Below are 23,384 nucleotides of genomic sequence, written 5' to 3'. Positions count from 1 at the left end.
GAAGTGGAGTGCTTAATTTAGCACTCCAGGAAGGAAGTGGAATGCTTGATTTAGCACTCCAGGAAGGAAGTGGAATGCTTGATTTAGCACTCCAGGAAGGAAGTGGAGTGCTTAATTTAGCACTCCAGGAAGGAAGTGGAATGCTTGATTTAGCACTCCAGAAAGGAAGTGGAGTGCTTGATTTAGCACTCCAGGAAGGAAGTGGAGTGCTTGATTTAGCGCTCCAGGAAGTGGAGTGCTTGATTTAGCACTCCAGGAAGGAAGTGGAGTGCTTGATTTAGCGCTCCAGGAAGTGGAGTGCTTGATTTAGCACTCCAGAAGGAAGTGGAGTGCTTGATTTAGCACTCCAGGAAGGAAGTGGAGTGCTTAATTTAGCACTCCAGGAAGGAAGTGGAGTGCTTAATTTAGCACTCCAGGAAGGAAGTGGAGTGCTTAATTTAGCACTCCAGGAAGGAAGTGGAGTGCTTGATTTAGCGCTCCACTTCCTTCCAAAGCGGTAACCCGAATTTCTCAAGACGGGCGAGACTCCAGCGCCTGGTGTTAATACTCGTGCCTCCCGATGGTTACCGCCCTTAAACAGGGTGTTACCGAATTTCTCCCCTTATGAATCTAGTTCAGCCTCAGTGGACACCTTTTTAGTCTTCTCTGCCTTTTTACACTACCTGGTTTTAGCTGAAGCTTTGCATTGTTCTGAGGTTCTAGAAGAGCAAAGTTGTCCCATTTAAAAAAAAAATGACTTATAATATTCACAGCTGCTGAGGAAGTCAGTTATTAGTCCATGCTTGACCAAGTGGCTGTTAATTTTCTCCCGGAATAATGGCCTGGAATTTGCGGTCAGCGGTGGAGCGACGGCACTTGCCGCTGACCTTGCAGAAAGTTGCCCATAAATTTCTGCCGACCTCTATGGTGTGTATTTGAGCTCTCCCAACCTTTGTTTGAATCTGGCACCAAATCACGTGAATCCTAACCGTCCAGCAACAGCGTTGTCATCAAGCTGGCTAAGCAGCCAATCACATTGAAGAATTCTGACAGACAGCAAACCAGAAAGTAAAATGCACAGATTCTAATTTAAACATTTTTATAAATTTTACAGAGAGTGAAATAAAGATTAAGGTAGAAGCTGAAATATCATAAACAAACTTTTAAAAAAATTATATGAAAAACTTGTAATTCTTAATTATATTAATGGAAAAATTTCACATTCCACAGATATAAAATTAAAATTTCAGGCCCACAACGGTTGTTCAGTAGTCAGTAAGCTGTTAAAAACCAAGTTACACCTCTTTCAAAAAGGCTTAAAGTTTATGGAGTTTTGTAACAGCGATATTCCATTATAAAAGGGGATGTTTTTGTCCTTGTATGTGATTTCAACTGATTGCTGGCTCTGGAGAGTTTCACAGCTCATTGATGTTTACCAAGAAATAGAACTTTCCCAAAGCTATGGTAAACAAGGAGGTTGCTAGGATACTGGATGAGATAAAATAGATAAAGGCAGTATTTAAAATGGATCAGTCACCCAGCCGAATGGGGTGCATCCTAGGTTTCTGGGGAAAGTAAAGCTTGAAACACCAATGCAAAGTACTCATTTAGCACCTCAGCCATGCCTTCTACCTTCACTGTGTACTAATATACGAGCGTTTAATGTATTTGTATGAAATTCCTTTGGTTGCTATTTTAACTGTTAAAATAGAAGACAAAGGGATTTCATATGAACATGTTAACTATTCATGTACTCATTTGTGTGATTTCCCCTCCACTGGTGTATAAGTCACACCTATGTATATCTCAATCCCTTACTTTACAATTGGTATTTCAGTAAAAATCCCTTATTGGTGGACAAATTATCAACTTATATTGAAAATATAGAAAAAACATGTGTGTAGGTGTGATCTATGTACTCGATTTTACAGCATATTCTGTTTTATAAGATTTCAAACCTCACTGTCATATAGGATGTTCATTTCTTTTACCGTGGAAAGTTGAGTGATTGTTTTTCTCCCATTAGATCTACAATGTGCAGAGTGATGACAAATATACAGAAGAAAATTCTCAATCAGGTGATAAACTCAAACTTTTTGGGGGGTTAGAAAGTGCTGGCCACTTCTGATATCTAGGCTCCAATATTGACAGAGGTGGGATAGATAGGCAGGGGCATAGACGGTGGGGGTGTGGGGGGAGTTCGGACGGGAGACCCGCATGCAATATTTCTCCTCAACAGGTTTCCCGCCCACAAGTCAGCCTGAGTGACAGGCTTGGCTTCCAGTCGGTCAGGTAGGACTCTGGAGCAGGTAGGGAGCTTGCAGCTGCTACTGGGATCCAGGGTGACCTCCCTTTAGCTGACGGGTATCCCTGACAAACCCGGCCGGCCACTGTTAAACCTGCAAAGCAGGTTAAATCAGAGGCTGCCAGCCTGATTAAAATATTTAGGGGGGCGGAATTGCCCCACACCCCAAAAGGGGGCTGTAACCTTCCGGGGCTAGGACTTTTAGTGCCCGGCACAGAAGTCCTGCCCCCGACGCTGACTTGGACTTACTGCCTCTCAAGGGAAGCGGAGTGCAATCTCCGGCACTCCACTTCCTTTGGGGCGGATCCCGGGGCATTACTGGGGCAAAAAGTTCAGCGCTATGCAGATGCTCCACATAGCGCTGACAAGCTTCGATTAAGGGGAGGGACGCTGTGCACTCTGATGACCGCCACTGGGTCACCAGGGCAGTGTGCGACTGGGCCAGCAGGAAAGAAAGAAAATAAAAAAGAAAGAAAGATTGATAGACCAGACGTCTCAAAGCGCTTTGCAGCCAAGTAAGTACTTTTTGAACTGTATCACTGTTGTATTGTGGGAAACGTGGCAGCCAACTTGCCCACAGCAAACTCCCACAAACAGCAACTTGATAATGACCGGATAATCTGTTTTTGTTATGTTGATTGAGGGATAAATATTGGCCAGGATGCCGGGGATAACTCCCCTGCTCTTCTTCGAAATAGTGCCATAGGATGTTTTACGTCCACCAGAGAGGGCCTCGGTTTAAAGTTTCATCCAAAAGATGGCACCTCTGACAGTGCAGCGCTCCTTCAGTATTGTACTGGAGTGTCAGCCTAGATTTACGTGCTAAAGTTTCTGGAGTGGGACTTGAACCCACAACCTTCTGACTCAGAGGTAAGTGTGCTACCCACTGAGCCACAGCTGACACTGAAAGGATTAGAGCCAATCATATTTCAGCAAAGATTAACTGGGATTAAATCTTATTTTAAATTAATTCAGAGAATATCAAGGACCTTTATTTGTAAACATAGTCAATAAACCCCAATATATTTTAAATGCACTATTTGCTATTTAATGTTATTTATTTCCCCAGTGGTCAGCAGAGAACACACACCACTACAATATACAATCATTTAAAGCATGGAAATATTACATTTTACCCTCATGAAGTTGAAATAGCCAGTTTACAAATTGCATACAATCCATCTGCTTCTGTAACCTCTTTCTGGACTAAAATAGACAGGAGTGTCTATTGTGACATGTGTCTCTTGTAACCCAGAAAGAAAAAAATCTATTTCACCATTGTTATTTTCTTTCTTCACAGATTCACAGTCATTGAGATATAAAGATAGACAGAAAGGTTCCATTGATGTCAGATCAATAACATCAAAAAGAAGTGATGGTAAGAACCCCTTTATACAGTTTTTACTGGGCCAGAATTTGCTCTCAAAATAACGATGAGGCTAATGGCGCTTGCTGTTATTTATATGTAACTGGTACAGCAACTTCAGACAAGAGGCAGTTGTGTGGTTAAATGGCAATGTCCAAAAGTTGCTGTCTGAGTTGCGCCGCTCCACCGTTTGGATTACATAGGATATATGGCACAGAAACAGGCCATTCGGCCCAACCAGACCATGCTTCGCGAAATCGGCATTTCGTTGTCTGCCTCACCATTGAAATGCATTGAATGGCATGAAGTTGCTATATTTGCGCAATAGATATGAACTAAAATTGCCACAGAAAGTTAAGTCTTGTTATTTCAAGTGTAAGTACCTTTTTAAACAATGTGGTAAATGTTATCTACTGCCAAATAACCTCTCAGACACAGAAAATTAACTATTACAAGTTTGGCATCTCATTCCTTCAGATTTTAATTGTTGATGGAGATTTTTTACATTTCTTTTTACTTTTCCTTTCTGTCTCTTTTTTTTCCTCTCTCACTTAATCCAATCTTTCTGTCTCTCTCTTTATTTCTCTTTCTGTACCTGGTTTGACATTGAATTCACCCACTCTAATTTACATTTCTTTCTCAGTCTGAGCACTGTTTATTTCATAATCCTTCAATCTGATTGGTTAAGGAGATACACAGTTGCTTTTCCTGTTCACTCAGGTTCCAGATGCACTGTTTCCCTCAGCTTGCACTTTCAGCAACTTACCATGTTGTAAATGCAAGGGCAAGTCTAACTAACGACAGACGCGGTTAGATGCCTGCATAATTTATTTTTCACAGAAGACTATCTATATTGTGAATGCTGATCTTATATTTATGCCATGAATGGAAGTTATTTAAAAGGCTAAATGTTATTTTGTTGGCTTTTATTGAATTTATATTGAAACTATATCCATAACATAATCTTGTGCCACAAAGTGTCCACAATATCCGTTCAGCACTCCATTCTCAAATCTGAGCATGTTCTCAGTGTGGGACATCTGAAAGCCCTCTTTTTGGTACTTGTTTCAGCAGCAAGTTCACACAACCGACGACATTCCTCGATGGCAAGGATTCATTCCATGACAATCGAAGCTCCAATCACAAAGGTGAGTTTGAGAAGCACTTAAGGTAACATTTCCATTCCAGATGGGATGTATCCTAGGCTACTAAGGAAAGTAAGGGTGTAAATTGCGAACAATATTTCAATGCTCCTTAGATATGAGGACGGTGCCAGAGGACTGGAGGATTACAAATGTTACAACCCTTTGCAAAAAAGGGGAGAGGGGCAATACTCCCTCTAATTTTTTTTGGCCCGCCTTCAACGGGCTGCACGGGCCATTCAAAATTCTGCACGGTTTTGCTATTTAATAGCCAGCTCACCGGTTGCGCGGGACCTCCAGAGCAGTAAAGAGAACATTGGAGAGAGATGAACCCGACAATTACAGGACAGTCAGCCTAATGTCGGAGGTGGGGAAATTTTTGGGAAACAATAATATGGGACATAATTAAATGACACTTGGAAAAGTATTTGCTAATAAATGAAAGTCAGCAAGAAAAATTGTGTTTGACTAACTTGATTGATTCTTTGGTAAAATGACAGAGAGGTTTGATGAGGATAATGTGGCTGAGGTGTATATTGAATTTCAAAAGGCATTTGATAAGACTTGTAAGGGATTAAAGGGACAGTGGCAGCATGGACACAAAATTGGCTTAGGGACAGAAAGCAGACTGTAGTGGTGTATGGTTTCTTTTCAGATTGGAGAAAAGTATGCAATGGTGTGTCACAGGGTCGGTATTGGGACCACTGCCCTTTCTGATATATATTAATACCTGGACATGGATATACAGGGCACAATGTCAAAGTTTGCAGATGCCTCCTCTTTATCTATTTTATCCTATCCAATTCCTTTCCAGGGTTGAGGGACATCAGTTATGTGGAGAGACAGGAGAAGCTGGACTTGTTCTCCTTAGAACAGAGAAGGTTTTGATAAAGCTGTTTAAAACCATGAATAGCTTTGATAGAGTAAATGAGGAGAAACTGTTTCCAGTGGCAGAAGGGACATGGGTTTAAGGTGATTGGCAAAAGAACGAGTGGCGACATGAGGAGACATTTTTTTACGCAACAAGTTGCTATGATCTGGATTGCCCTGCCTAAAAGGGTGGTGGAAGCAGATTTAATATTAACTTTCAAAAGGGAATTGGATAAATACTTGAAGGGAAAAATATTCCTGGGCTATGGAGAAAGAAACTAATTGGATAGATCTTTCAAAGTGCCGGTGGAGGCACGATGGTCCAAATGGCCTCTTTCTGAGCTGTGATACTTAGTAGCTTGCTGAATAGTAACTTTAGCAAGGTACCAGAGGATTGCTGGGATTCATGGAGCTGTACTTCAACATGTGTTAGCACCTCCAAGAGAAAAGGTGAAAAACTTGGAGTGGCGGGGGAGGGGGGAGGGGGAAGGGTGGAGGTTTCTGACAGCCTAACTTCCAGGGTAATAGGAGCTTTTATCCATGGTAATCTATCCAAAGTCCAAACACTTATTGGGCAGATGCAAACCTGGGTGATGAAGCAGAGCAGTGCTACAGTAATCTGAGTAATCTGAATTTATTAAAATGATAGTGGTGCAAAGGGTTAAAATAATATATCGGCTATCTGGTAAAACACAGAGCTTCAGCATTGCATTAGCATTATGGATTGCATTAGATCAATTTTGGGTAGAAATTCTCTGCAATGTAGGTCGGTGGTTCAAAGGGTTTTATGCACATGCATACTGCTGATTGTAGATTTAAAATTCAAAGGCTTATTGGAAATGTAATTATTTTTACTCCTTTTCCTTTTTTCCCAAGGTCATCAATATAATTAACACTGCCCAAGAGAACAGTCCAGTAACAGTCGCGGAGGCCTTGGACAGAGTGCTGGAAATATTAAGAACAACTGAGCTCTATTCACCACAGCTTGGCACCAATGATGATGACCCCCACACCAATAATCTTGTTGGAGGTCTCATGACTGTGAGTTAGTAAGGAACGCCTTTCAGACTTGTACATTTTATTCAGCAGCAAACTTGCCATTGGAGTACTCGCTCAGAATCAGACCATCAGATATGCCACAACATTTGCTAAAACCACAGTATAGAAGCTTCAGTACCCCTGGATTAGAAAGAGGGGGAAATCAGCCAGGAGTTTTTATTCCTGGTTGTTCTTCAATAAGCCTCGCAGGGAACATTTTTATACGGATATACAACAATGACAGGCAGGAAAAGACCAGCCGGTCTATCAAGCCTCCCCACACTAATGATGCCTGGAGCATTAAGATTAGACCCTTGCTTACTCCCTCAGGTAAGTTATCTCCTGGGAGAGGCAAAAAACCCGGAAAAACTCAGGGCCAATAAGGGAAAGAAAAATCGGGAAAATTCTTCTCCGCCCCGCTCGGTCAGTTGAAACCAGTCCAGGAGATTACTTCATTAATACATGGGCATTGAGTGCAAACAGGATTAACCTTATCTGTAATGCCCCGCAGTTGAATATTTCTACCAACGCTGATTGTCTGGACCTGCAAATGAAGAACTGGCATTTGGGTGTACCCCAGTATTAGTCACTAGCTCCAGGAGAGCAGGGGAGAAACTGGGAGGGGTGGAGCGGATGAAGGGAAGGACTATACACATGTTGTTTATAGCTTCCTTACATATAAGAGGTAATTTTACAACTGCATATTTCCAGCAAGGAACCTCGCTTACTGGAAGTGCGTATTGGAAATATGTCAAGGTTACCCACCAGAGGCACAAAGTCAGAGAATTACCCGCATAAAGCCACATATGATGAAATTTGTCTAGAATGACCGCCTCATAGTTCATTTATTGCTTGTGGCTGATCTTAGGCGATTCGCTTATGCAGGTTCACCAGTGAATCACATTGCTGGAGCAGTCATAATATGGTCACTTTAGCCAGGTAGCTATTCATACCAGTGTTTTCTTACAATATGCAGGTTTCAGCATGACACACACTCTGGAAGGTTCGCACCTTCCTGTAACATCGGCCCCGATTTTATTCCAGGGTGGGCTCATTATGTACAAGGAGCCTGGGCAACCAACAAGCTCACATGTCGAGGCCCGGAGAGATTTGAACTTTCGGGGCCTCATTTCTATATCCAGGCCCCAACTCCTGCCCGAAATCACGGAAATCACCGCTTGCCTGACGGTGGGGAATGGTCCTCAGACAGGGGCGGAATAACCATGGGGCAGATGGGGCTGCAGCCTCAGGCCCACCAAGGAACATAGGCCCACCAAATAAATGTAGGAAAAAAAATATAAGGCCTCCCAAATCGGCTGAACAGAAAAGATAATAAGAGAGGAAAAACAATACCAAGAAAAATAGATTCACTTGTTTATACCTATATACAGGAGTACCTATGTACACTAATGTGCCTATATATAGAACAGAATATGTACTAGCCTGTTTTATTTCACGTTATTGAGAGAAAGTTGCATATAGGTATAGGAATCTAGTATTGCAATGTTACCAGAGCCAGAATATATACCTACTTGATACAGAATATATGCTTTTATTGTTGAACATACTAGCCTATGTTTTCATACTCAGAATCAGAATCATATATGTAATGTTGTGAAAATGAACAAACATAACTAGAGGCCCTTTTGGATCAGTTTGCCCCAGGCCCATCAGGCCCTTAATCCAGCCCGGTCCCCAGCAGTCAAATAAGTAGTGAGGGGAGGATGATCGCGGGAGGAAGCCTGGGGCAAGGGAGACCTAAGGTCTCTTTGCACTTCTGCTCCTCTGGCCCACAAGGAAACCTAAAACATATTTTAAAAACTTACCTTGCTGGGCCTCTCCTGGCTCTTGATCTAGGTCCCGGCAAGTTTGGCCTGGCGGGCAAACCATTATTGCTCCCCTGCTCCGGCCTCCAGTTAAAATAGCAGTACGGGCCCCGATGACATCAGTGGAGTTTGACCTGAATATTTAAATAGGACTTCGTCCATTTGGGGCGGGTGTCCTTGCTTCCTGCAATTTTAAATATTAGGTGCTCAGATCATGATGGGAAAGCAGTGAGTAGTCTGTCTTGATAACATTTTCTTTATCAACATTACTGCAGACATTCAGACAGAGAAGAGATGGGGTGCTTCATATGCCGGTCTCACTTAGGTTGCGCAGTTTACAGGTGTGTCTGGGTTCGTTCCCAAGCTACCCCAAGAATCCCGCCAGATGCATCCAGAACAAACAGGTTCAGTTCAACACTGAGGACTAGAATGATAATTGATCCCAGAGAAATATATCACTGTTCCAGACTGAATATACTGTCCTGGAGAAGAATTCAAAATAATTTGGTTTATCTTTACCCTCAGGCCAATCTGGCCTCAGACTCTCCCCCCTTGGAGTAAGAAGGATTTGGGACAGGTCCATGGCCAGGCCAAAGCAACAGCCTTGCTGCTCTTCTGGTGCTACAGCGGTCCCATGGAATGTTTCCCTAAATTAACTAACATTTTCCTGATTTTAATCCTGACATAAAAACTCTTTAGTACATTCAAATGGATCTTTTCAAACTATTGCTAATCAAATTATTTATATTAAACTTGACATTATTTTAAGGTTTGTCAACCATAGTAGCAAAAAATGATTGTGTTTTACAAATAATGAACTACTGTAGTGTATTTTGATGCTGTGTGTTAAGTATAATTTATTCATGCACAAGCTAAGGCTATTTATTTGATGTTTCAGGATGGATTAAGAAGACTGTCTGGCAATGAATACATTTTTTCTAAAAGTAAGGCTGACTTTCATTCACTTTTTATGTTTTGCCACTAATGTTGGAAAGTTAGAGTATATCAATTGCAGAATTATAATTTGTTGTCTTTGGTTACTAATCTTCTGCCAAACTTCCTAATCATGCTGTGCAATGTTAGCATAATGTGCGAAAACAGTTTTGCAGAATAAATATGTTCATTTGTTTATCAAATGGTAGCTCGTCCCTCTACTCCACAGAGAGCACCGCACTGATCCTTCATGTACTGTGATATGAAGGTCCTAGTTTGCAAATCTTGGTTTACACCTTGTAAGCTGTCCCTCCATTTCTCACAGAAATTGTGCACACCATGGGCCCAATTTTGGCCATGACTTGCATCAATTTTCTTGGAGTAAGTTGTTTTTTCTGGCGTAAGTTAAAAAATGCCATTTTTCCCCCAAAATTTGCTCCAGAGTAAGTCAGTTAGGTATGATTTTTTTTTAGGTCAGTTTTTTTTTCAAAAGGGGGCATTCCCAGACACTTATGCCAATTTTGGCCATTTATGCCACTTTGGCCAGCAAAAATTTACTCCAAATCCACTTAGGTCAGCGTATGTGGCCAGCTCTGAAAAACCTAGTGGGCAGTGAAGACAAAGCAACGCACATTCAGCAGACATTAGGGCAGGGATAGGGGAGGGAAGGGAACTGGAGAGAACCTCAACAATCAAGCACCAAACATTGCAAGGAAAAGCTTAAACAATTAAAATACTAATAAAAATGAAGTAAATCCTACCGGATAATGCGAGCTGCTGGCTGCGGGGGGTGGGGTGGGGGACCAGAGAGAGAGAGAGAGAGAGAGGGAGAGATGCTGGTATACAAAACACTCTTTCTCTCCCCCCACTCCCAACACTCTTTCTCCCCCCCCCCCAAACTCTCCTCCTCCCACCCCCAGTACACTCTTTCCCTCCCCCCCCCCAAATACACTCTTTCTCTTCCCCCCCACAATACACTCTTTCTCTCCCCCCAAAACTCTCCTCCTCCTCCCCCCCCCCCACAAAACTCTCCTCCTCTTCACCGCCGCCCCCCCCAATCAAAAGTCTCAAGCACAGCCTCTAAATAAAAAATAGAATCGAAGTCCAACCTCGCCCAGGAACTCAGCGTGCCGACTTTGCGTGCTGGAAAGAGCGCCAGAAAAAAGGGGCCCCAGCCTGGCCGCTCTTCGGAGTCCCCAGAGTCGTGGCATGGCATGCAGTCTATAGGCGGGGGCGGAGCAACAGGCCAGCGCAGAAAGCACTGCTGGCACCTGTACGCATGCTCCTGCCCTCCCAGCGCGTCCCCGGTGTGGGAGGCCACTCGGCTGGGGATAGGGTGCGGCGAGATCGGGCGTCCCTTCGGCCAGGGATAGGGACTGCGAGCATCGGGTCCTGCTCACAGCCCAGGGGACGCGCTGGGAGGGCAGGAGCATGCGTGCAGGTGCCAGCAGTGCTTTCTGCGCTGGCCTGTTGCTCCGCCCCCGCCTATAGACTGCATGCCATGCCACGACTCTGGGGACTCCGAAGAGCGGCCAGGCTGGGGCCCCTTTTTTCTGGCGCTCTTTCCAGCACGCAAAGTCGGCACGCTTCAGGTCAGTGCACCGATAAAACGGCTTGGGTAATGTTGGGCCCCACGTCAGGAATGGCTTACGGTGTGCTGCCTATACCATTTAAGTAGCTGGTTCGCTAGTTAATCAGGATTTTTGCAGATGCATTCCAACTGTTGTATGTTAATCTTAACTCACCCTAACTTACTACATACCACAGAGAGTAAAGTTACACACAACTGCACTTGTATAAACTAAGGGAGAAATTTAACTCCACTTAAAGCATTTCCTATATGCTAAGAGAGTAATTGCTTTGATAACTCCCTTGAAAAGGAGCCGAATGCATAATTGATTAAGCATAGACTGAAGGTTCTAAAGATAAATTTAGATGTGGCTGAGCAAATGTGGATCACAGTGTTTGCTGAGCTGCTGGGACCATGGAAATGTCATTTATTGATTGAAGCTGGTCAGAGTTAAATACTCATGGCTATAAAACATGAATGAATTGTCTGGAAGTGTAGACACTGTGTTAGGTAGGTGAACAGAGCAGCCATTTGTATTTCCATTCACTTCAATAGAAATAAAAATTGGGAGGGATATGAAACGGGCTGCCGATTCGCTATCACCCGTTTTACACTATCGGCCAAAGTCAAAATTACCCCCATTATGTGAAGAAAAAATTCCTGCTATCGGTCCCAAAATGATCTTTTACTCGTTTGAACCTGTGTCCCTGGTTCAACGTCTCCAGTATTTCCAGCACTTTCTGTTTCTATTTCAGACTTTCAGCATCTGTACTATTTTGCTTCTGTACCACATTAATCTGTTTCTAATCTACTAGTAATCCCCAGTGTCCAATTACTGCCTCATAATGATTAACAATGGGTCACAAAAATCTTTCCATATCTTTCTCAGCACTATGGGATCAATAGCATCTATTTTTTTGAGTCTTTTTATACTACATTCACCTTTTACTCAGGCAGTGTGCGGGGCGGGCAGCCAATCTGCTGCCAGGTGGCGGGTTGACATTTGAAATATAATGAGGCCGGAAGCCTTTACTTTAACCTGCTGTGTGGGTTTAGCTGCAGGCGCCCAGGGATCCAGGGGCTCGGGATTCCCAGTAGCTGCAGCGAGGTGAGCACAGCCCCGGGGAGCCATCCTTGTGGGCCGGGAAGAGCTGGAGTGTTTCCTCCAGGCCCCCCAAGCTCACCCACCAGTGGCCCGCCCCTGAGTCGGGAATTGGAACCCCCGGGATCGAACTCAGCCCCGGGGTCAGAGATTAGAAGCCCCCCCCCCAGGATCGAACAGTCCCGGGGTCGAGTTTCAGCCCCTCCCCCCCCCCCCCTCTAGGCTTATAAACCCCCCATGGACCCTGCATCTAACCGGGCCTGTGGCGTCCCTGGCTAGCGTTCCCTGCCCGATGGGAAGCCAGCCTGTGTTAATCAGACTGGCTTCCGAGCAGTGAACCTGCCCATTATGTCGCAAGCACGCTGTGGAATTAGAACTCGACAGTGTGCGGGCAAACAACAAAATACAGCCCAAAGTCACGGATTTTACTTGGGATGTCTTTGTTTGGGAGAGATCATATTAGTCATGTCTTCCTTTGAGGAAATAGTCATTTAGAATACTTGTTATTTTGTGCTCATCCTCAATTTGAAGCCCAATTGCATCTTTTTCACCTCTTCTCTGGCTACACTCTTGCTGCTGCAGTACTGAAAGAATTGTTTGCTGTTCTGCTCAGCTTCAGCTGCTATGTTTGTGTCTATTGTCTATGGTCTATGCTATGTCTATTTTCTCTTTGTTCCTCTGATCACCCTTTTCTGCGTTCTCTTGCTATCATCTCAATAACCCTCCTTTTCATTTCTCCCTGTAGAATCTGTACATGCTGTTTTTCCTCTTTATCTCACTTTTAATTTGTTTGTTATCCATCTGATCACATTTGTTTAGTCTGAGTATGTTGGTTTTTGGAATGTACTTATCCTGCATGCTTAGCATTGTACCTTTAAAAGTATTCTGGTGGACTTCTGTTGAAGCATTGTCTCCAGTAATCTGTTTGTTGTCATTGTTCCTTCATTTAATTGAACTTAGAACTTTTAAAGTGAAGTATCTGCCTCCAGGTTTTAGATAGTTCTGACTCCCAGGCCGTGTTAAACTATTATTCTGTGGTCACTGTCCCCATGGCTGGTATGATTTGCACTTTGTGTATATTTTCTGCATCTTTTAAGAATGCCAGGTCAAGATGAGCATAGCCTTGTGTGGCTTACTTGACACACTGGGCGAAGAACCAAGTCATGTCTTCGATCTACCAACTGTGACTCTAAACCACTTGAATTTTCCCAGTTTATATTAGGCTGATTAAAGTCTCTTATTAAAATAATTTTGCTGTTCTCAAATGCCCTTCTTATCTTTTCATAGAGAAAATTGTACCCCTTCTTTTGCTAATCTGATGGTCTGTCACATACTCATAGCATTGGCCTGGATGTTTTTGAATTGTGATCTCCTGTAGCTAAACCTTCAGTGGGGTGAGTGTACTGGTCAGCCCTCCTTTAGAACATTGGGGTTAATTTTACAAATTTACGTTCCTGTCTTCAGCTCCTCCCTCACCAGGAGCACTTGACATTCTGGGCCTTGCTACCTGACCTTAAACGGATCTCTCAGACCTCCTCCATTCCTGAAGCTGCCTCCCAGAGGCTTGGTTATCTCTTTTGTGCTCAAATGGAACTCGTGCTTTAGGGCTGTTAAAGTAATGTTGAGGGTTCTGGCCCGTGGATGATTTGCTTGATTCTGGTTCTGAGCTTAATGGATTTTGGGTCCATTGACATCAAACCTAGGTTAGTTCCTCATTCTGGGGTATGTTAGCCAGAGGAAATGATTACAAACTCTTATTATAGGGTGGCCTAAAATCTGTTCCATGACCTCTTGTTAAGAACTGAACATTTACTGACAATTAATTAATGGAGCCACAAAACAGCCTGCTCCAAAAGTTCTTGTGAGCAGTACAGAAAACACATACTGAACACGGATAATGACACTTTAAGAATGTTGCCAACTTGTATGTGTATTTATATTACCCTGATTTTCATTGTGTTACATAGCCTGCCGGCAAACTGAGAAGACTGAGGTACCACTATGGACTTCCCTTGATGGGCAGATTAAAGAAGAACCAGGTACTCTACGGTCAAGCATGTTTTACTAACAGACAACCAACGGGCTTGCAAATTGGCTTCCTTTTACTTTTAAGTTAATGTCCAGCAGTTGCCTTTATTGTCCTCCTCTTACAGGTCTTCCAATTCGACGCACTATTTTCCAACTGAGCCGGCAATATTGCTGCAGGAAACAGCCAGCAGGAGGTGTGCCAGAGTAGTTTGGGTTCAAATTGTTCTCTACCCCTGTGGGGAGGGACCTTGCTTCCACTCAATCCGCCCCCCACCCCCCCCACCCCACTCCTTGACAGCCAAGCCCCGAGATCTGGATCTCACCATTGAGAAGTTTTGGCACAGAGCTGCTCGATATCACAGAGTTGCAGTGCACCACACTCTGCCACTGCAACCTCAATGTTTTAAATCATTACTTCAGGCTCTGTAGAGTCCTGTGCTAAGAAGGGAAGGAGCACAGTCCCCACTACTGACACATTCACACTTATCCCGGACAGTCACCTATGTCGGGCAAATGGCACTAACCATTTGCGTTGCCACAGGCTTCAATTACAAAGGCGCCACTTATAACGTATTAAGTGCGCCGACTATTTCGGTCATTTCAATAAGTACTGACCCTATACTTACTCATTTAAAAGGCTCTGCTAATTTCAGGCAAAGTCGGGTCTTCAAGCAGTTTCAATCAGCTGCTCACACCTTGTTAACGTGCGATTACCTTAGTGATGAGATTCTGGATGCAACTGCTAACAATTAAGAGAGGCAGTCACTAAGTGAGATTCGATGTTTGTTAAAAAAATTGTTGGTTACTTTCCTTTTTTGTTTTACCATCCACCACACAGTGCGGGTGAATTGGGTTAGTACCTATGCACCCTCTGTAAGCGATGGGAACTGTGGGCCCAAGTTTCCACATGATTTGCGCCTGATTTTTAGGAGCAACTGGTGGAGAACGAACTATCTTAGAAATCGCAATTCTCCACATTTTTTTCTGCAGTTCTAGTCAGGTAGAACAGTTCCACTTTGGAACAGAATTTTTTCTTCAAAAGGGGGCGTGTCCGGCCACTGACGCCTGATTTCAAAGTTTCCACAGTGAAAACGTACTCCAAACTAACTTAGAATGGAGCAAGTGAAGATTTTTGTAGAACTGAAAAAACCTGTTCTACACATTAAAAAATCAGGCGCAGGATACAAATTAGGCGTCCAGAACGAGGTGGGAGGGGAGGGGGGGAGAAGGGAAGTCATTAAATTCTACAATAAATCCTTATTTATACTTATACAAATATTATACAAATAAATCCAACCTGAATAAACATTTATAAGCAAAGAAAAGATTAAATAAACCATCTTCCTACCTGTGTGAAAGTGCTTCAGCCAGGGAGAATGCTGCAGCAAGCCTCACAAAACGAGGCAGCCGTTCCCGAACGCGGGGGGGGGGGGGGGGAAGGAAGGAAGCCGTTCCAGACGGCGGGAGGGAGGGAGGGAACCGACCGCCGACCGAACGCGGGGGGGGGGGGGGAAGGAAGCCATTCCAGATGGCGGGCGGGCGGGAGGGAACCGACCAACCGAATGCGGGGGGGGGGGGGGGGGGAGGGAGGGAGGAAGGAAGCCGTTCCAGACGCGGGAGGGAGGGAGGGAACCGACCGCCGACCGAACGCGGGGGGGGTGGGGGAGGAAGGAAGCCGTTCCAGACGGCCGGCGGGCGGGCAGTAGGGGACCGACCGACCGACCGAACGCGCGGGGGTGAGGGAACCAGCCGCCGACCGAACGCGGGGGGGGGAGGAAGCCGTTCCAGATGGACGGCCGGCGGGAGGGAGGGAACCGACCGACCGACCGAACGCGCGGGGGTGAGGGAACCAGCCGCCGACCGAACGCGGGGGGGGGGGGGGGGGGGGGGGGAGGAAGCCGTTCCAGACGGCGGGAGGGAGGGAGGGAAGGAGACAGAAGGCTGCAGGAAGCCTCAGAAATTGAGGAGCCATTTCCCGACGGCAAAAGGGGGAGGTCGTCGGGAAACGGCTGCGTGAACTTTCTGAGGCTTCCTGCAGCCTTCTCAGTGCTGATGTGCTGATGGCAATGTGCTTTTATTAAAAAATGTTCAAAAACTAAACAGCTACAAAGAACTACAAAAATGGCCGAGTGCCAATGTTTCCTTCACACTGCGCGTGCGCGAACACTCCAACGCGCACGCGCAGCGTTGCCGGCAGGAAAAAAACCTAATTTAAATGGTACCCACCCCCTCCCACTTACAAAATCGGCACAAGTGTAGGCTCCGCCCCCCCTGGGCGCCGCGCCAAACAGACAAGGAGCTGCAGAACGCTCCAGAATCGCGAGTTTTTTTTCCGCCGCCGTTTTAGGCGCGAAAAATGGGCGCCCAGCTCGGAGGGGCACCCGTTTTTTATCGTGTGGAAACTTGGGCCTTGTATTTCCTGTTTATCTAAAATGAGCAGGATTTCGGTTAACTGGGAAATCTCTTTACAAATCGCTCTTCTTGAAATCTGTTCCAAGAGTCTAAATTAACAAGGGACAAATTGCCTTCTCCTGTGCTTCAAATTTTCGTGGCTGAGAAATTCCTCAGAGTTGCTCCTGCTCCATCGGCGTTACTCTGCTGGAAGTGAAATGGAAATCCCGCTTATCAAGGAACGCCACGGAGCAGGAGCAACTTCGAGGAATTTTATAGCCTCTGTTCCTGAGGTTTTAACGTTTCTTCCTATGTGAGGCTTTGTGATGGATGTCATCTTCTGTGGTTTGATTTGTTCCATTGCTTTTAATTAGGGCCGCAATCATGCGGCCTGGCTTCTTTTTGCATGGTTGTATGGAGAACAGATGACATGATCATGAAAATTGTGGCACTGTCCAATGGTGGTGCGATAAAAACAACACAAAGAAACTTTCTCCATTAAGATAATGTCCCTTTAATTTGAAGCTGAGCCATTAAACAAAGTCAACATGGAAAGGAAAATCATGTTTGACAAACCTACTGGAGGTTTTTGAGGATGTAACTGATAGAGTAGATAAGGGAGAACCAGTGGATGTTGTGTATTTGGATTTTCAGAAGGCCTTTGATAAAATCCCACATAAGAGGTTAGTGTGCAAAATTAAAGCACATAGGATTGGGGATAATGTATTGACATGGATTGAAAATTGGTTAACTGACAGGAAACAGAGAATAGGAATAAACGGGTCTTTTTCGGGATGGCGGGCAGTGACTAGTGGGGTACCACAGGGATCAATGCTTGGGCCCAGCTATTCACAATATATATATAAATGATTTGGATGAGGGAACCAAATGTAATAGTTCCAAGTTTGTTGACGACACAAAACTAGATGGGATTCTGAGTTGTGAGGAGGATGCAAAGACACTGCAAGGCAATTTAGATAGGTTGAATGAATGGGCAAATGCATGGCAGATACAGTATAACATGGATAAATGTGAAGTTATCCACTTTGGTAGGAAAAACATAAGGACAAAGTATTATTTAAATGGTGATAGCTTGGGAGGTGTCAATGTACAGAGGGACCTGGGTGTCCTTGTACACCGGTCATTGAAAGCAAACATGCAGGTGCAGCAAGCAGTTAGGAAGGCAAATGGTATGTTGGCCTTCATTGCAAGAGGATTTGAGTACAGGAACAAGGATGTCTTACTACAGTTATACAGGGCCTTGGTGAGACTGCACCTGGAGTATTGTGTGCAGTTTTGGTCTCCTTACCCAAGAAAGGATATACTTGCCATAGAGGGAGTGCAGCAAAGGTTTACCAGATTGATTCCTGGGATGGCAGGACTGTCATATGAGGAGAGATTGGGTCGACTAGGCCTGTATTCACTAGAGTTTAGAAGAATGAGAGGGGATCTCATTGAAACATATAAAATTCTGATTGGGTTGGATAGACTGGATGCGGGGAGGATGTTTCCCCTGGCTGGGAAGTCTAGAACAAGGGGTCACAGTCTCAGGATACGGGGTAGGAAATTTAGGACCGAGGAGAAATGTTTTCACTCAGAGGATGGTGAACCTGTGGAATTCTCTACCACAGAAGGCTATGGAGGCCAAGTCACTGAATATATTTAAGAGGGAGATCGATAGATTTCTAGACACAAAAGGCATCAAGGGGTATGGAGAAAAAGTGGGAATATGGTGTTGAGATATATTGATCATATTGAATGGCGGTGCAGACTTGAAGGGCCGAATGGCCTACTACTGTTCCTATTTTCTATGTTTCTATGTCTCTATGTTTCTATACGCACCAGCAAGCTCCCAGGGTTGTTCCCTGGACTGTTTTAAATTAGCGACTGTAGCCGAGGTGCAGGTAGAAGTGTCGCAATTCACCTTAGTGCCCCTGAATTAGGGAAGCCAAAATCGGCCAGGGTTCCTGCTCTTGTTTCATTTTCAGTGAGTCCGGCTGGAAAGTTACATGTGTGAATTTCAGGTGAGGACAGGACAGGATTGGGCTCAATTGTGATGCATCCACAGTAGAATAGCCTGCCAATTTCTCTCTGCATCTTCAATGTTTTTTCATATGAACAGATTGTGATTCCCAGTGTTCCCTCCCAATAGTCGGCAAAAAATAGATTAAAAAGATCTCTAGGCTAATTCAGGGAAAATAAATCAGTGACTATCAAATACGTCCCACCTACCTTTTGTACACAGTGATATTAGCCACAGCAAGGAACTCATCCAGCCCTATTTTGAACTGTTGTAGTAAATCTACACTCACTACTCAAGCCTGCAACTTTTTCCAGGTGTTGACAATTCTCTGCGTTAAGTAAAACCACCTGATATCTAGCCTCGTCCTACACATGCATATCTTATAGGAATGACCCTTCGTTTTCCAAGCCTATGTAATGCAATCATTGAAGAATTGCAGTAACACGTGACACTAAAGTGTTATAATTTCTTAAGTGTGTCTGGGATAGTTTTCTACAACAATATGTCCTAGAGGCAACAAGGGGGCATGCCATTATTAGATTTAATAATGAGTAATGAGCCAGATTTAGTTAACAGCCTAACTGTGCGTGAACATTTATCCAACAGTAATCCTAACATGGTCGAGTTCAACGTAACATTTCAAAGGGAGAAACATGAAACAGCTACTAAGATTCTAGGTTTGGGTAAGGCCGACTTCAACGGGATGAGACAGAGACTGTTGACAGAAAACTGGGCAAATCTGTTAATGGGTAAAATGACAGAAGATCAGTGGGAGATGTTCAAAAAAGAATTTAAGGTGATACAGAGCCAGTTTATACCCCTGAGAGGCAAGAGCTCTACTTGCCAAAAAAGAACAGCCATGGACGGCTAAAGAGGTAAGGGACAGCATAAAACTAAAAGAAAAAGCATACAAAAGTGCAAAAAATAGCACAGAACCTGGCGAATGGGAAAGATACAACGAACAGCAAAAGATCACAAAACAGATAGTGAGAGCTACAAAAAGGGAGTATGAAAAGAAACTTGCAAGGGATATCAAAATCAACACAAAGAATTTTTACAATTATATTAAGAAAAAGAGGGTAATCAGGAGCATTGTTGAAAAATGAAATCAGTGATATTGTCAATGAAAATAAGGAAATGGCGGACAAGTTAAATAATTACTTTGCGTCAGTATTTTTACAGTAGAGGCCAGAAATCCCAAGAAAACTAATACTGAATCAGGGACAGGGATTCAACAAAATTAACGTAAAGCAATTAACAGTAATGAAGAAAATAATGGTACTAAAGAGTGACAAATCCCCAGCATCAGATGGTTTCCATCCCAGGGTTTTAAAGGAAGTAGGTGAGCACATTGCGGATGCCGGAACTATAATCTTCCAAAGTTCTCTCGATTCAGGAACCGTTCCTTTCAATTGGAAAATTGCACATGTCGCTTCGCTATTTAAGAATGGCGAGAGAGGGAAACTAGGGAAATATAGACCAGTTAGCCTAACATCTGTTGTCGATAATTAAGGTTAAGGTGATTGAACACCTCAAAAATTTCAGTTGATCAAAGAGAGCCAGCATGGACTTGTGAAAGGTAAGTCATGCCTGACAAACCTGATTGAATTTTTGAGGAGGTGACTAAAGTAGTAGTCAGGGAAATGTCAATGGATGTTATTTATATGGACTTCCAGAAAACATTTGATAAAGTCCCACATTAGGGAGTGTTAACTAAGGTAAATGGCAGGAGACAAGCCGTAGGGATAATGGGTAGGAACTCAAATTGGTAGGTTGCCACTAATGGTGTCCCGCAGGGCTCTGAGTTGAGGCCGCAACTATTCACAGTATTTATTAATGAATTAGATGATGGCATAGAAAATCACATATCCAAATTTGCAAATGACACAAAGGTAGGCAGTGCTGATGAAAGCATAAAATTACAAAGGGATATCAACAAATTAAGTGAATGGGCAAAACTGTGGCAAATGGATTTCAATGTAGGCAAATGTGAGGCCATACACTTTGGACCTAAAGAGGATAGAACAGGGTACTTTCTAAATGGTGAAAAGCTAAAAAAAAAACAGTGGCGGTCCAAAGAGACTTGGGGGTCCAGGTACATAGATCATTAAAATGTCGTTAAAAGGTACAGCAAATAATCAAAAAGGCCACTGGAATGCTGGCCTTTTTATCTAGAGAATACAAAAGGGTAGAGGTTATGCTGGAGCTATACAAAACTCTGGTTGGACCACACCTGGAGTAATATGAGCAGTTCTGGGCATCACACCTTTAGGAAGGATATTCTTGGATGGAATGCAGCGTAGGTTTACCAGAATGATACTTCAAGGGCTCATTGTGGAGCAGGCGGAGGATGGTGACAAACCTTTGCGGGCAGCTGATGGAGGAGGACGCTGCATAGTCCCTCAGTGTCAAAGACCTTTGTGAGGTCAAAGAAGGCCATGTACAAGGGTTGGTGCTGTTCCCTTCATTTCTATTGTAGTTGTCGCGCGGTGAAGATCATGTCCGTTGTACCCCTTAGTGGACGGAATCCACATTGTGACTCTGGGAGGAGCTCTTCAGCCACAGGGAGAAGACGGTTGAGGAGGATTCTAGCGAAGACTTTCCCAGTGGCCGACAGCAGGGAGATTCCTCTGTAGTTGCCAAAGCAAGCGCTCTACTCGGAACTCCTACACGGCAAGCAAGCCCCAAGTGGACAGAGGAAACATTTCAAGAACACCCTCAAAGCCTCCTTGATAAAGTGCAACATCCCCACCAGCACCTGGGAATTCCTGGCCCAAGACCGCCCTAAGTGGAGGAAGAGCATCCGGGAGGGCGCTGAGCACTTCGAGTCTCGTCGCCAATAACAAGCAGAAAACAAGCGCAGGCAGCGGAAGGAGCGTGCAGCAAACCAGACTCCCCACCCACCCTTTCCTTCAACCACTGCCTGCCCCACCTGTGACAGAGACTGTAATTCCCGTATTGGACTGTACAGTCACCTAAGAACTCACTTTTAGAGTGGAAGCAAGTCTTCCTTGATTTCGAGGGACTGCCTATGATGATGATGACTTCAAAGGGGAGATGTCACAAATTAGGGTTGTATTCCCTAGAATTTAGAAGGTTAAGGGGTGATCTGATCGAAGTTTCAAGATATTAAGGGAAACAGATAGGGTAGATATAGAATAATTATTTCCGCTGGTTGGGGAGTCTAGGACTAGGGCATAATCTAAAAATTAGAGCCAGACCTTTCAGGAGTGAAATTAGGAAACACTTCTACACACAAAGAGTGATAGAAGTTTGGAACTCTCTTCCGCAAATGGCAAATGATGCTAGATCAATTGTTAATTTTAAATCAGAGATTGATAGTTTTTTGTTAACCAAAGGTAGTAAGGGATATGTCCCAAAGGTTGCAGATCAGCCATGATCCGCCACTGAATCGCGGAATGGGCTCGAGTGAATCAATGGCCTACTCCTGCTCCTATATTCCTATATGTAAACTTCGCATTGATTCAATGGATGGGAATTCCTCACAGCAGCTCCCTCACTGCTGGTGTTACTTCACCGAAAGTGCAGCAGGCACTCCATTTCTGCACTTAATGGAGGTTTCTGCTACACCTCCAGTGAACTAATGCCAGTGGAGCGGGAGCAGCTGAGGAATTTTACGGCCAATGTGTTTTTACGTCACACGAATGCAGTATCTGTAGAGATTTAAGTCAACCAGTCTGAGTGCAGACCGAATCAGAAGTAGAGTGAGAACACCTGTGATTAAGGTTTCCTGGATCACTGTTAAATCTTCAGTGTCAGCGAAGAGGTGATTTTACTGATGTTAAAAATTTCATCAGAATTTGGAAACCACTGTTTAAGTGTTGTTGACGATGCAAGCTTCACTTTTTCATGAGTGTTACGACGGGGCAATATAACTCAGTGCTGCTTTCTTACACTGCTCTAAAAGCCGATATTGCCAAAGTCCGCAGCATTAGAAAGATATGACTAGGCAGTTTATTACAGTAGTTAGACCAGGCATGCTGGTGTTTTCCAGTCAGTTTCCACTGGATAGTCTCCTCAGTGAGAAACAAGGCAGTGTTTTTAAGTTAACATTTATTATTTTACATGGCAATTGTTATATATGGAGAAAGAGTCAGACTGAACACTGTGAGCTCAAAGTAACATGTGACCTTAGTCTTTTATTGCAGGTCTCCAGAGTGCCTCTCCAACCTGTGAGGCCTCCTTAAATACCTGTGCTCCCAAGGGATTATGGGATCCCTTGGGACTCCAGGGGATGAGCCCTCTGGTAGTTGTACAGTGTAAATACAAGTTTACATATATAACAACACTTCCCCCCAAAGTCAATAGTGTAACTATTTACAATGTGAGTCGATCTGGGGCCCTTCTTGCCCTGGTTGATCGTCTTCGTGTGAAAACTGGTATTGTTGAATCACTTGTTGGGCCCTCGCTGGGCTGCTGTGCAGCTGGCCTTGCTGGGCTGCCTGGTGTGTTGGTCCTGCTGGGCTGCTGTGGATGATGGATTCTACTTCGTGGTCAACCATGGTGCCGGTTGCCACTGGTGTGTATGTTGGGGGATCAAAAAAGGTAGGGTCCAAGGTGGGTTGCTCAGGGTAGTCCGTGAATCTGAGTTTGATTTGGTCCAAGTGTTTCCGGTGAATGAGTCCATTTGAAAGTTTGACCCGAAACACCCTGCTCCCCTCTTTGGCCACGACAGTGCCGGGAAGTCACTTGGGACCTTGTCCATAATTCAATACAAATACAGGATCATTGATTTCAATCTTGCGTGACACATTTGCACTATCATGGTATGTACTTTGTTGAAGCTGCCT

At 44.2% G+C, this 23,384-nt stretch overlaps 1 protein-coding gene across 6 annotated transcripts in view; it reads left to right on the top strand.

The window, feature by feature from the left end:
- The window catches only part of pde8b (phosphodiesterase 8B), a 496,872-nt gene that overhangs the window by 433,740 nt on the left and 39,748 nt on the right, over positions 1–23,384 (top strand). For 4 of the 6 annotated variants that reach the window (XM_070879862.1, XM_070879843.1, XM_070879876.1 and 1 more), the window contains 6 exons: positions 2,006–2,057; positions 3,585–3,662; positions 4,698–4,798; positions 6,539–6,703; positions 9,425–9,470; positions 14,099–14,170. In XM_070879862.1, coding sequence (XP_070735963.1) covers positions 2,006–2,057; positions 3,585–3,662; positions 4,698–4,798; positions 6,539–6,703; positions 9,425–9,470; positions 14,099–14,170 — 514 coding nt within the window. The remainder of the gene's footprint in view (positions 1–2,005; positions 2,058–3,584; positions 3,663–4,697; positions 4,799–6,538; positions 6,704–9,424; positions 9,471–14,098; positions 14,171–23,384) is intronic. The other 2 variants (XM_070879856.1, XM_070879851.1) reach the window with 2 other exon arrangements.

Source organism: Pristiophorus japonicus, chromosome 1 (assembly GCF_044704955.1).
Source record: "Pristiophorus japonicus isolate sPriJap1 chromosome 1, sPriJap1.hap1, whole genome shotgun sequence".
Taxonomy (NCBI): Eukaryota; Metazoa; Chordata; class Chondrichthyes; family Pristiophoridae; genus Pristiophorus; species Pristiophorus japonicus.
The sequence above is the reverse complement of the archived record's forward strand: the minus strand, read 5'-3'. Positions and strand labels throughout refer to the sequence as shown.